At 40.1% G+C, this 14,716-nt stretch overlaps 1 protein-coding gene across 4 annotated transcripts in view; it reads left to right on the forward strand.

The window, feature by feature from the left end:
• The first annotated feature begins 257 nt into the window (after nt 1–257).
• The window catches only part of ddr1 (discoidin domain receptor tyrosine kinase 1), a 78,507-nt gene continuing 64,048 nt past the window's right edge, over nt 258–14,716 (forward strand). The window contains exon 1 of one of the 4 annotated variants that reach the window (XM_072460070.1): nt 258–280. Coding sequence is in view for 3 of the 4 variants with exons in the window: in XM_072460071.1 (XP_072316172.1) it covers nt 14,267–14,292 (26 nt within the window). In the remaining variant the exon portion in view is untranslated. Of the gene's footprint in view, nt 281–14,234; nt 14,293–14,716 lie in introns of those variants that run through there. The other 3 variants (XM_072460071.1, XM_072460068.1, XM_072460069.1) reach the window with 3 other exon arrangements.

A 14,716-nucleotide genomic window follows, 5' to 3' on the forward strand; every position in this document is an offset into this window, starting at 1 on the left:
CATTCACGCGACATCACTGCGTTTTTTTTACATGCGACCCGAGCGCGCGCGGAACCCGTCTCCAAACCCAGCGTGAACCGTTTTTTTTTTTGATTGACACTTTTGAGGGTTGTTGTAGTTCGCGTCAATGTGTCCGCGAACTACAACCGAGAACCACGTTTGTTGGATTTAACATTCGTGGACGTTTCCTCCTCCATCTTGACACTTCTTGACGCTTTTCGAAAAGTTTGGACGGCTCCCGCACAGACGGATCCACGGGACTTTAGTGTGTTTGTTTTCGGTAAGTGGCGCATCGCTTTGCCCGGTTGATGTCTAAACTTATCGCGGTGTCGGTGCGTGTCTGTCCCGGGGGCTGTGCGCGTGTCGCGGTGTCCCGGCGCCCTCTTTTGCGCTCTTGGCGTCTCCGTGTCTCGGCGTGGAGTGACCCGCGGAGGTCCTGGACGCGGGCCACGGGTGTTGGAGGCAGATGCGACTGTGGTATTTGGGAACGGAGCCCGTGATCGTTCTAACCAGACTCGAACCGTGTCGCCTCAGAACGTGTTTGTTGGGAATGAGCAGATAATAAGGAGAGCTAAAGCTGCGTAAACAACTGCATCTTAAAGTGGTGTGATATTGGACTAAACCAGGTCTAAACTTGGGTCTAAATGAGTCTAATTAGTGTAATAAAGGACTAAACGTTCATTACAATAGATTTAACCAAGTACTAGTTAGTGTTGCCATGATACGAACATCGATTTTAATACTGAGGAATTGACTTCTTTTTTTAAAAAGACATGTTCTTTCTTTATGTTGGCATGTTTTGTACTTGTACTAGTACTTATATGCTCCGAGTTATACCTCAATATCGTCCAGAAACTACTATTGCATTTTTAAAAAGAAGCAATACTTGTTAAATGGTTTTAGTATTGATTATAATCTCAATTAACCAAGTAATAGTGTTTAAATATTTGGCGTGAATTGGGATTAAGCCTATATCAGGGCAAAGCAAATACAAAATGTGACTAAACCAGAACAAAACCAGGTCTAAAGGTGGACTAGAAGGCTAAAGGAGAACTAAACATGAATAGCTTTTCCACACTTGCACATTCACCCCATCAAAATTGGTTCTAAACAAAAATTAAAACAGGACCAACCGAGTCCATATCGGGACTAAAAATGTCTCAATCTAGAACCAAATGATGACAAATGTGAACGCAGCCGGATTCAGACCCAACCAGGATCAATGTGGAGGAGAAACCAAGACATAGAAGGTCTTAAACAACTTAACACAAACGTAACCATGTCTGGGATAGTGTAATGGAGGGCTCAAATGTAAATGAAATTAACTTTAAATGCTAGAAAGTCCAGACTAGACTAGATCTGCAGTGGACTCATGCACCATTAGAAGAACTGCATCGGTTTTCGGGTGCGTTCACACTGTCGCAGTAACACATGTGAGAGCAGTATATCGCTACAGAAAATATCACGATAAACAATGATATTGAAACTATTGTCACTGACAGAATAATCCTGACTCTTGTTAATCCAGTAAACCTTTTTCCTAAATGCACAAAATTCATTAAAAAAAAACCCAAAACAAGCTTCAAGTAAACCGCAGAATAAAGATGTACACACTTTTGTTTGGATCTATCAACTGAAATCGTATCGTATCAGAACAAAATAACAACATTTTCCCGACAAGTGCATGGAAAAGGTTCTCACGATAAATATTGAGCTGCTAAAATGTTGTTTCCTTTAACATCTATTGAACGATAAGTCGATATAATATTTATCGTGACAGAACTAGTCCACCCCATATCACATTTTGAGCTGGACCAGGACTAGACCAGGACCAGAACTGGATCAAACCAAGTCAACATCAGGACAAAACTGGTCTCAAACCAGGACCAAAGCGAGAATCACCGGTCCAGACTTAAAGACTTTTTAAAAACTGAAAGGACATCCTGCGGTTTGGCCTCCACTGCGCTGCTGCCAAAACGTTTTCTTTTGTATTTATTTGAACTAGACATTCATAAACACGCCAGTCCAAGCCGCACTTCCTGGTTTCATTCACGCAAAACCCACTCAGTTTTCCACTTGCTCCGTAGTTTATTATTCTTCACAGCTCATTCACAAACCGGGGACACAGACCGCAAACGTTTAACAAACACAACGTCTTCCTCTTTTGGGGCGGGGGGGCGTCGGGCTCTTGGAAGTACTCGCGAGGGGGGATAAACGATGGCGCGGTAAAACGTCTGAAGATTCTGCGTTCTTTGGGATCCAGGTGCGGGTAATCATGGCGGACATTAACCCCGCGACCCCGCAGTGCCACGGCCGACCTCGGGTTTCGAACATCAGCCCGCCGCTCTCGTCACCTCTGGCCCCGAATGAGGTGCTTCTCTTCGGGGAGCGATTTGTCAGAACGACCAGCCTGAACGAGGACGATGCCCCGGTCAAAGAACCCGAAAAACATGGCAGGGAAAGAGGGAAAGCGGTTTATAACTGGATGACATGTTTTACGACGGTTGAAAGACTAAAGAAAGGATGTGGACACTACAAAAAGCATTATCTGCAATAGAAAAGGGCTTCAATTCACAATAGAAGTAGTTAGCTAGACAAACGTCATTGACCTACAAAGGAAATTACTAGGTCTCCAGACGCTCGGTCGATTAATCATTAATGGTGGTTTATAGTTTTATTAGTCAACTATTTATTTTATTGGAATTATGAACCATAGCAGAAAGGAGAAGGCCCAAAGACACAGTAGTTAGCGAGTTATTGTTCTTTTGTTGTTGTATTTGATTATTTTTCACGTTTTGATGCGATACACTGCTAATAGCGTTTATGTGCAATAATCGATATATTGCTCATGATATTCTACGATGTATCACGAACCCAATGGCATGCCTTTTTGTATCTGAAAGGGGCTGTATCTGATGTTGTTTTTTACTGTATTGAAATATGAAGAACAGAACTAGTTCATTTTAAACAGTCCACATGTATGTACCCAATCCCTTCTGAGCCCAGAGTGAGTTTTGCTGTTTGATTAGCATGCTAACGGCGCACTTCATGCTTCTCGTAGAATAAAACGCTTTGTAAATAGACACAGAGAAAGAGCTGTGGTCTCATTTTCACCCAAATAGATTCTTTTACATTACATCTGTGCTGGGGCACAACAGATTTTACTTACTTTTACAGCCCCTTTCACTATTCGGTTCTAATTGCGTATCTTTACCTTTACTTTAGATTGTATATTTTGTGTTCTGCTGTTCTTGTTCTTAGCAATGCCAAACTATTTTCCCGCTGTGGGACAAATAAAGGTATGCCGTTTAAATAGGCCATTTGATACCTTTCTTTATGATTATTGTTTTGTTCTTTTCCATTAATTCGCTTGAGATTCCAGATACTTTATAGTTTTAAGAGCTTTTTGCCAGCACTGCGCCCAAACTAAGCCAACTACCAGTAATTGATGCGCAGAGAAGGTCTTTAGTCGACTACAGCCCTACAAATGATCATTATCATGATCATTATCATGATCATTTGTTTTTAGTTCTTATGATTATATTGTAACCTGAATAATCACGATTATCGATTAACTGACAACCCTGTTACAAGATATTGGTTAAAGTTTGAATCCAGTGAAGTGACACAGAAGAGTGTGTATTATATCCACTCAGAAATACATTGAAACATGACAAACTTTCATGAGTAGATCTGCAGCTCCGACTGTTGTATTTTTTATGTATTTTTACAATTCTTTATATATTTATTCTATTTTATTGTTGACTAGTCAAACTATTATTTAAATATATACATTATCAACCAAATACAGTTTGGATTATGTTGACTGAAGGCTTCTAGATAGAGAATGTTTACAAAAAAAGTGTATTATTGCGGAAATTCAGTTATTGTTTATTGACATTTTGATTTAACAATATTGCTGTCTTTATTATAAAAATGCATTTTCGTAACTGTTTTGGAGTCCGTACATCCACATAACGATTAAAATGCTAAAAAGATATAGTTAAAAGCCACAGAAAATCCAATACAAGGACACGTTCTGCTGTAAATCTCGATGACTACCGGTGTGTTCTGTGTACATGAGAACACAGTGGTTGCCGCGGCGCTTCTCAAAGGCGTTCAGAGGCTGTGCAGGGCTGGGGCGGCTCACCTTCCCACCACATGAAAGCCGGAGCTGAGGCTGCAGTCCACACGAGGTGCAGTTTCGTTAAACCTGCGGGAGAGAAAAGGAGGAGGTTTGGCTCGGCTGCCCGTGCTCTTTGCCAACTGATAGAGCGGCAATAAAAGATGTCTCGGCGCCTCCTCCTCCTCCTCCTGTGCAAAGTCTCCACAGCGCAGAGTGAAAAGAAGTCCGGATGTTGGTATGAACAGGTCGTTTGCGGTGTAATGGACATTTCAGTGCCAAATTCACCCCATGAGAGTTGTTCAGTCTCGCTTGGGTGACGTGGTTGTGGCTCAACTTGCTCGCTTTATGTGTGTCGTTGAAGATTTGTCCAAAGGTGTTTTTAGCGTTTTGAACTTTTACCCAGTTACATTTACCAGTTTGAATCCAGCGCAATCACAGTGCAGTAGCAATAAGAGGCTGCAGTCATTTTGTTTAGTAGCTTGATGTTGTGTATTAGAATGAAAGCTGTTAAAAGAATAATCATCGAAAATCACATGCTATCAATAGTAAAACTAGTATATTCATTTGAGCAAGTATTGATACTAAAAATCACGTAAACAGGACAAAATCTGACCTTTCCTGAACAATTTAAAAAGGATCTCGGGAATGCTTAAATAATAAGGTTCCTTAGTTAACTATTTATGACATGTTTATAAGTTGTAGTTGTTTCTTTATAAGCACTTATAAGACATCTATAAGCATAATCAATTGGTTATTGAAAGCAGGTTAATGACTTATGTGCTTAGAAACAAAGACGTAGAGCTTATTAACGCCTTAAGTAGTTTACTAAGGAACCTTATTTTCAGACCTTGAGGGCCACATAAAGAAAGCACTATATTTGTGTTGTGTATCAAAATGGAGTTTGAAATGTTGGTATTTTGACAACACTAATTAGAATGAGTATTTACCTCCAACTCACAATCTAGACACTTTAAATTAAATCCAAGGACAATGTTTTTGTAGATGTTTTGGGGCTTTCAAATCTAAATTGCAACTTGAATGGCCTCACATCACAAGGCCAGTGTTATTCAGGTCACATTGTCCTTTGCAGAGAAAAACACATATTTGGTGTTTTTTCATCTACAAAATCTGGATATCCCTGTAAATAGAGCTGTGCAATTAATTGGATATTAATGGAAATAGAGATTCAGCCATTTCTAGTCGTCTATGATCAGCTTGAGTCTTTTTAATCGAGAGCTTGGGAATTCTGACTTTTTTGTGTTGAATGGCGAAAATATTGTCGTGTTTTTGCTCAGAAAATGACAATTGACAGCCTGTTTTATCTTCTTTTATAATAGGAGAAAATCAAATCAAATAAGAGGTTGTGTAGGGCTAAAACTAAGGATAATGCTAATTGATAATTAAACTAGCAATTGATCTTTTTGATCAATCGTTTACTTGTTTAGAACGCGAAAAGCCTGTCAGATCTTTACTAAAAAAGAGTCCAGATGACTACAACTGAACCTTTTTCTACTAAAACACTCAATTCACACATTCACTGTATAATTTGTATGTAATCACTGCACACACCGAGTCCTAAAAACCTCTTTTCTCGGCTCATGGCATGTTTTGGAGTCTTTGTCCAGACCAGCATGATATTCGTTTTACCAAAATAATTGACTCGTCGCCGCCCTGAAATTGTGATTGATCGGTGTGAGAGGGGAAAAACACGATTAGACCGCTACCAACTCATATTCCAGTCTTTTCTCAAACGCTCCTGGGCATTTCAAACTTGCACTGTGATATGAATCTTCATTTGTTCATTTCACACTCTCTCTCTTTCTCTGTGTGTAGTGTTCAGTGGTCTGTTTTGTTGTGTATGTTAAAAAAAAGCGAAACAGCAATTAACTCGTCAGAAAACTTGCGATTCCATACTTTCCCCAAACTGAACTCTTGTCACTGAGGTTTGTGCAAAAGTGGCCGACCGTAGTGCACTCTGCGGGATGCGTGAAATGTATTTGGATTTAGGGATTTACTGCTCCTCGTACACAAAGGCGGCGTTTTCCCCGCGGCGAGAAAGCTTCTTGAGTTGAACATTGACCTGTAGTGTCTTTCTGTCCCCGGCTGTTGTCATTGTTTCGGCCGCAGCTGTGCTCTTTGACTTCCTTTGTTTTCTTTTTGTGATTGTTGACCAAGGCTTTTGGCAGGTAGATAAGAGTTTAAAGTGAACAGGGAAACTGTTTCAATGCGTTTACGGCGTGTTGTTTGAGAAAGTTCACTGTGTTTAGATAAAAACCCTGTTGTTTTTTTAAAAGCTTGGCGTTCAGTTGGCGCGGGCACTGGGCAGGAAAGTGGCCGGAACTTTTTTCCACTTTTATTTGGAATTAGGGATGTAACTAACTATTACTAGACAAAGTATTTTTTCCATGCCCTGGGACTTTTTTAAATACATTAAAAAAAGAAAAAGGCTGAAATATGGCGACTGAAGGCTTCCAGATAGAGAATATTAATGAATGAAGTCAATTGTTTATTCTTTTTTGACATTTTGATCTAATAATTCCACTACCTTTGTCAAAAAAGGTATTTTCCTATGTATTTTAGAGAATTTATAGTAATTTTTTTTTTCATAGTCAACTAGAGACTATTAATCAATTAATGGTTTCATCCCTAATTGGAATTAACGCCAATTTAGAGGTGCACGATGTAACTTTTCTGTTTAGGGTTCTGCCACACGTGCTTGTGGAATGTCCCACAGTACGGCATTAAAGATTAGGGCGGTAGACCTTTAGTCATTTAGTCGATTAATCGGTCGATGTTGTCTTGAATTGTGATTGCTGGACTGACTCGACTAACAGTTTTTGTGATATTTTCAAGGTTTTATATCCACAACAGCAGAAAGGATAAAGCGTGTGATGAGTTATCTTGAGATCCGGGTGTAAATCGTGTGTTTATTCTGCATTTTTACAGATAAATACACCGTTTACTTGTAGTTTTCTTTGTAATTATTTGTAACGGCGTGGTCTCCTATTCACCTTGCCCACTTTTGACACTTTTTGCCTCTTTTTGCCACGGATCGACACTTCCGTTGTGTTGACACTTCCGGCGGAGCGCGAAATCCATTCACTCAAGTCACGCCGCTATAACACGATATAAAGCAGGCCGATGTTCATTTGTACCAACAAGTCAACAATGCACCATTTCTCTTGCCTGACCAGCCAAGACCACACACTTTGAAAATAATTGACAAAGAAGTTTTGCTCTGGAATCCAACCCAGTTGCTCCAATTTCCAGAGGGAGTGATTGACAGGCGGAGTAACCAATCAGACAAACGCATTGTCCGTTCGTGTCTAAACAAACATGGCGGAAAAAACACCACGAGGAAAAAAATAAAAATAACACAGACTGAGAAACGTTGCCGACTTCTGCTGAGTCAACAAGCGACGCACTAAACTCTGTAAATCTGAGGTTAATTAAGTTATATATTTTGTTCTGCACGTTCCGAAAATATTTGAGAGATGTCTTCTGCATTTGAGCTACACGGGACACAAATTAACAGCGGTGGTTGGACCGGTTCATGCTTGGAGAGTTTTTTGGACGCCCCCCCAATGGTCCGCTTCCAAATGCAAAAGGGGGTTTTGAACAGAATGTAGGAGGGACTGGCTGGTCAGGCAAGCGTTCTCTAGGCGGCCTGAAAACGGCTTTGTGTTTGTGTAGAACTTATTGCTACAGTTTGAGGACGAGTATCTCCCTCTTGAACTGGAAAGCTGCGGCTGAAGTAACAAATGTAGACGTGTAGAGCAGTCTGGACTTGGCCGTCGTCAGTGAGTGTTATAGAGTGTTACAGTATATTTTTTCCTCGTACCTCCACTCGCGTGCCACACCTCCGCCATGCACGGCGTCCGCAGCGGTTCACCCTCGTCCTCATGTTTTATTGATCCAAACATCATTTTTTTTTCTTACAAGGTCTCTTTCAGATCCAACACCACACTCGCATACTTTCAAATGGCAGAAAAAATGAATGTCAATATTAGATGAAACGACTAGAATTCAAAATGAAGTAAATCTTGTTTGGAGTAGTTTAGCTTTTTGGATCAGTAGCGTGCGGTGACTTTTAAGAGAAGGCAAGCAGACTCAATATTTAGTTTAATAAATGTAATTTTCTTTCAAATTATATTGCAAGTTATGAGGTTATTATTTTCACCGGCATATTAAACACATAAAATTACAAATTAAACTGTTTTGGAAGCATAGACCTACATAATATATTTAAAGTAGTGTATTTGACACACTGTAGGTACAAACTCAGTGGGCTTTGTTTGTTTCCTCACAAATTCCCCTTATTTATCCAGCTGATTCTGAAGTAGCGACTGCAGACAGGCGAGACATGCTCCTACTACACTCTTACTACACAAAACACACATTTGTGCAGACATGCTCACAATAACAGCACTGGTCAGACAGATGCACTTAAAATAAAGCTTAATGTTCCACAAACAGCCCCGTGTTAAATCAGCCATGATAAAACTCATTGTCACTCACAGATGCAAATTAAAGCCACATCTTTCCTGAAGAAACATCCTGTTTTCCCCATGACGTGGAGTTTGTCCCAAACAGCCACAGATTCACTAATTCTTCTGTAAAAGTTCTGTTATTACTTTATCTGTGTTGCAGCTTCCTAAAACCTCCGGGAACAGACAGACTTTGTTAACACCACTGGTCTTTATTGCTTCGTCTGGATCCATTGTACACACACCAGCTAACTCTACGTAATTAAATGTTTGCTTGTATTTCTAACTAACTTCTAATCATTAGACACATGAACATGGCCTTAGCTACAAACAATGACCTGTCTCCAAGTTATTTTAGTCACTTGTTGAACGTAAACCGTTATCGTCTTTTTGCACATGCGTAGAAAGCAGCAAAGCTGTTGACGTTGACTCTGGTTCCATGTGGCTTTCCCATGGTTCTATTTAGCGCCGTATTAGCCTAGCATGGTCCTCAGAGCGCATGAGCAAGGGTCTGAACACTGAGACTGAGCAGCTGTGGCAGAGGAACAACCAAGCTTCCCGCAGTACTGCGCAGTGGCCTCTAGAGGGCACTAAAATACAGTGACTTCAGCCAAGCTTCAGCAGCAAAAGTGAGGGGAAGGCAGGCTTTTTTTGGATATATTTCTGAACAATTTAAATATAGTTGTGTCACACCTCCCTGTATGACACAAAACATGAGTGAAAAGTCTAATCGTGACAAGTCGACTATAAAAAGTAATCATAGTCGTATTTGGTTAAAGATTATTATTTGGAAATCTCTATGTAGAACAGAAGTTTGACTGGTTGACTGCTGAAATAATCGTTTGCTGCAGCTGTAGAAAATGCTCAAAATAACAAAAACATTCTGAATCCACGTTGTTTTTTGTTTTTTTTAAAAAACTCATTGGATATTCCTTTTTTTCTCCCTCCGTCCGTTAGAAGTTGCTGGAGATTTGTCCTCCTGCTCTCATCCGTCTCATCCCTCCTTATCTTTCCCTTTGCTCTTTGCTTTGAAGGGCGTCCTCTTCTTAGATAGCACCAGCTGCCGGGATGTAAGCAAACTGAGATAAGGAGGAGTCGTCCCCGGGGTCTAATACATTCCCGAACTCTCATCTTAAAAGACATCGCACTTTGTTTTGCGGTTACGCGGAATAATGAATTTAAATAGAGACCTTTTGTAGTTGCCGAAGTGTGCGACTCATGAGGCGTTTGAACGAGTTAACGGACAAACGGTGAAACGTGCGTCAGTGCAGTCATCCCAGTTTAAAGGTGCACCATGTAACTTTACCGGTGGATGGTTTTCTTCTTCTTCTGTGTTTTGTGTGGACAGAAGAACGTAATGAAATGCTAATGGTGAAGAGCAGGCAGATTACAAAAGGACTGCAATGGCAAGCAAAGGCAGGTCGTGGGGGCGGGGCTTAGTGAAAGTTTCTCGGACCAGCTTCTCAGATTGAAAATGACTCTCCAATGGACGTCTTGATTGTCAAATTTTTACTGTCTAGTCGTCTACTAAAATAATTTAATTATTTAATGTATTTTATAATATAAATACATATTTAATTTAATTATTACATCATTAACCTGAAGAAGACCTGGGAGAAGCTTCTGCTTGCCGCCATTGTTGCCATTGAGAACCCATTGTTGCCATTGAGCAGGATTACTATTGCAACAACACATCATCAGTAGGGTAAAACTAACCTGTCTCACGATGGTCTAAACCCAGAAATAATGATAATAGTAAGAAATGTTTTAAAATGTAATAATTGTGAGAATTTTAGATGCAAAATTAGTCCCAAAGTGACTGTTTTTTCTTATGACGAACTATTACTGTGAATGAAAGTAAATGCAGGATTTCACAGTAATACTCATTATACCGTAATAACACCGTCTACGATTGTGACGTATTTGACCTAAACTATTGTCGCTGATTTTGACCATTATTTTTGCAGCCGTTATCAAACCTACAAGGGAAATGCAAGTGGAATCTCTCAAACCCAATAGCCTCTGCAGTGGTTTCCTTTGTTCTCTCCCGTGTACCATTCTCTCGAGTTCTCCAGCTGTGTTTTTGCTGTTGCTTGTTTCATACATCTCACTTCTTGTGCCTCAAAACGCCGCGGATAATTACTAAAGGCTCCTGGCGAAGTGAGTGCCTCCGAAAGCTCGTTAGAAAATGGAGGAAACTGGTTCTGAACATGAAAGCTCGTCTTGTCTTCTTCAGTCTCTCTTCAGTGTTTGAAATGTTAGCTGCAAAACCACGGCAGAAAAGGTATACAGATGAGTTTGAGTGGTTTGAATTCAGAATATTACACATTTATATACTTCATCAAGCAAATAAAGATGGAAATATGGTGACTGGAGGCGTCTAGATAGAGAATATTAACAAATCAAATGTAATATTGATAGTCTTTTTGGTTTAATAATGTTGCTGTATTTGTTATAAAAGGACGTTTTGTATGTGTTTTAGAGTCTGTGTAGCGCAGATTACCATGATCAAAATACAACTATGATTATTTTATATAGTAAGATAGTCGATAAGTCTTTGCAGCACTAGTTTAAATGTATTTACTTATTAGATCTATAATTGTTTGCAGCACTGAGGTTGCTTTATTATATTTTTTGTAATTCAATTCACTCTGAAATGTGTTAAAGCCAGGATCATGGTTGAGATTTACATTGTATTATTCAACGTTTGTTTTATTTGGCGTTTATCGTTCAGTCGATTAATCGGTCGATAGTGTCTTAGTCGACCAACATTTTTATTAGTCGACTACTTATTTTATTGGACGATGGATGCATGATAGATGATTGGATGGATGGAGGATGGATGGAAGATGGATGGAAGATGGATGGAGGATGGACGGAGGATGGACGGAGGATGGATGGAGGATGGACGGAGGATGGACGGAGGATGGACGACTGGAGGATGGACGGCTGGAGGATGAACGGATTGAGGATGGACGTAGGATGGACGTAGGATGGACGTAGGATGGACGGAGGATGGACGAAGGATGGACGGATGGAGGATGGCTGGAAGATGGAGGATGTATGGAGGATGTATGGAGGATGGATGGAGGATGGATGGATGGAGGATGGATGGATGGATGGAGGATGGCTGGAGGGTGGACGGAGGGTGGACGGAGGATAGATAGATGGATGGGTGGATGGAAGATGGATGGAAGATGGCTGGAAGATGGCTGGAAGGTGGACGGAGGGTGGACGGAGGGATGACAGAAGATGAACGGAGGATGGACGGAGGATGGACGGAGGATGGACGGAGGATGGACGCAGGATAGATGGATGGATGGATGGATGGAGGATGGATGGAGGATGGATGGGGAAGGATGGAGGGTGGATGGAGGGTGGATGGAGGGTGGATGGAGGATGGCTGGAAGATGGCTGGAGGATGGACGGAGGATGGACGCAGGATAGATAGATGGATGGATAGAAGATGGATGGATAGAGGATGGATGGAGGGTGGATGGAGGATGGCTGGAAGATGGCTGAAGGATGGACGGAGGATGGACGGAGGATGGAGGACGGATGCAGGATGTATGATGGATGGACGGAGGTTGGAGGGACACATTAGCAGAGAAAACTGGTGTGAAACTGTGGTGATTTAGCTTTGTCTTGAGGCTTATTTCTCCGAGAGGGAGAAGGACCACTCCAGAGGATCCGGTCTGAGCCACAGCTCTGAGACGATAAACACAGCTTTGAAAAAGGTCGATCAATGTACTTTTGAAATGGTCTTGAACATGAACCCCAATACTGACAGAAAAAAAACGTCCATAATGTGAACCTACAGTCTCACAGTAATTGAATTAACACAGTAGCATCGTTTCCACAATACTGAACATAGTTATGGATTTTATTTGTTGTATTTTGTTTAGGATTTGCCTGTTTGCTGATGCATGTTCTTCTATTGCATGTTTCCCCCTCCTCGAGTAAACACTGGCTCTTTCCTCAGCTCCTCCAAATAAAGGAGACTGTCTGTTTCTGGCCTTGGTTTGGCTTTTCTCATTTTCTCACTTTCACTTGAAAATGTGGCGTTTCAATGAACTTTGTCGACCCGGTCGCTCCAGTGTCCAAGCGTTTTATGCAAAAATGAATCACAGCTTGAAGGAAAATGACTTCAAATCAGAATATTGTCTATTTCAGCCTCATAATATTTGGATGACTTTAAAGGAGACAAATGTTTTTTTTTATAGCATGTTATATTAGCTAGGTCATTTTTAAAACAAATGTTCATTGTAAATTGTAAAATGTATTTAAAATGTCTTAGTAATAGAAATGGAACCATTGACTTCCTGTTAAAAAAATCATAATTGATAAGTTATGCCTCCATAGGGATATTTCACTCTAACCTGAGTTAATTTTTTTTTATATATTTTTTAAATAAATGCATGTTAATAGTTTGGGGGTAGGTGAGATTTTCTGAGAACTCGAGCTTCAGATGCAGGACAAGATTATTTAAACATGCATGAATCAGTCTAAATAATACCCTGAGTGAACTAATGATGAGGGAACACTGTTGTAACCTGGTTAAAACCTCACAAAGGCAAAGGTATCAACATGTTTTCTTATTTCAAGCTAAATCATAAATTATGACTGTGAATAAGAACATTTCACTTGAAAAGTCAAGCCAATAAGTCACTTTATATCTTTTTGGGGACATTTTACCACTCAAAAGTTATAATATATGAAGTAGTATTTGCATCATCAGTTGATATTGTACTTTCTAATCTCTAAAACCTGTGTGTCCAAGCTATTCTCAAAATGAGATCAACCTTTGCTGTGGTTTTGGTTTGTTTCCTCACATTTTCTCACGTTGACTTGAAAATGCAGAGGTTTGATGAGCAAAGTCTGTTAACTTGACTCCACACGCCTTTTTATACACTTGTGTTAGCTCCTGTATGAGCTCACTCTGTCATAATAAAACTCTCATGACCGCGGGGAAATCTGACTTTTTCACTTTCACACTGCAAAAACATTCATGCCAAAAATGACTTGCATTTCTGAATATGCCTCTTGATCTGTGCACTTTTGAACCTAGATTATTTTATTACCTGCCTTTTGAAATAGTGTAAATCATGGCTGCAACGGTTTATCGACTAATTGTGACTAGTCGACTATAAAAATAGAATCATAATCGTTATCTGGACTTTACAAACTCAAAAATAGGAAGATAAAAAGACCTTTTTACAAAAACAGTGGCATTATTAAATCATACTGTCAAAAAAGGGTTTAAATAATACACTTTATTCTTTTATCTTGAAGCCTTCACTCCCTGTATTTCATCCTTTAGTTGACAATGTATTTAGTCTCAATAAAAATAATCTCTTGACTAGTCGACTTCTAAAATAATAGTTAGTAACTCACTATAAATCGTGTCTTTTCTTTGCGCATGTTTGCGGTTCACGTTGAGCCCGTCCCTGCTGCTTTTCTCTCTGCCCATTGTCAGATTGGCACGGTGATGTCACTTGCCCCTCCTCTCGGCTTTGGGGCTGTGCAAATTAAAAGCCAGGGACCTAAACGGCGACCTGCGCTCACACTCCCCTCTGAAACTCACCTCGGTGTCAAACTAAAAGCTCAAATGAACATACTGTCGCTGCCAAACCGCTGCAAAGGCTTTTAAACCATGACTTCAACGCTGGCTTCTCTCAGGTGAAACTTCTCTCCTTTATTCTGCAAACATGACAGAGCTAAACTGTGTCTGTGGGTGGTTCAAATGTGAATAGAGAAATGTTCCATGTTTTTACCGAGTTACATTTGTTTAATTTCTGACTGAGTTCAAGCTGAATTGTATCTGTTTGTCGGGCTGCACACTATTAATATCTGATCAATTAGTGTGACGTTTATTGTGAAAAGAATTGTTTTTTTAAGCAATTATTGACAAAGTAAAGTTATTGTGGAACAAACAGCCACATTAAAAGAACTTTACATTTTAGTGTACCTTTTTCGAGTACAGATTTTGCTTCTAAAATAGTCCCGTTTATTAGTTTTTAATTCTTGCCATGACATTGTGACACCAGAGGATTGTTTTATCCAACTTTTATTGCCAGAGTTGCTTTTTTATTTTGCCAGTTCG

Source organism: Eucyclogobius newberryi, unplaced genomic scaffold (genome assembly GCF_026437365.1).
Source record: "Eucyclogobius newberryi isolate DKJ021-1_F unplaced genomic scaffold, fEucNew1.0.hap1 SCAF_3, whole genome shotgun sequence".
Taxonomy (NCBI): Eukaryota; Metazoa; Chordata; class Actinopteri; order Gobiiformes; family Gobiidae; genus Eucyclogobius; species Eucyclogobius newberryi.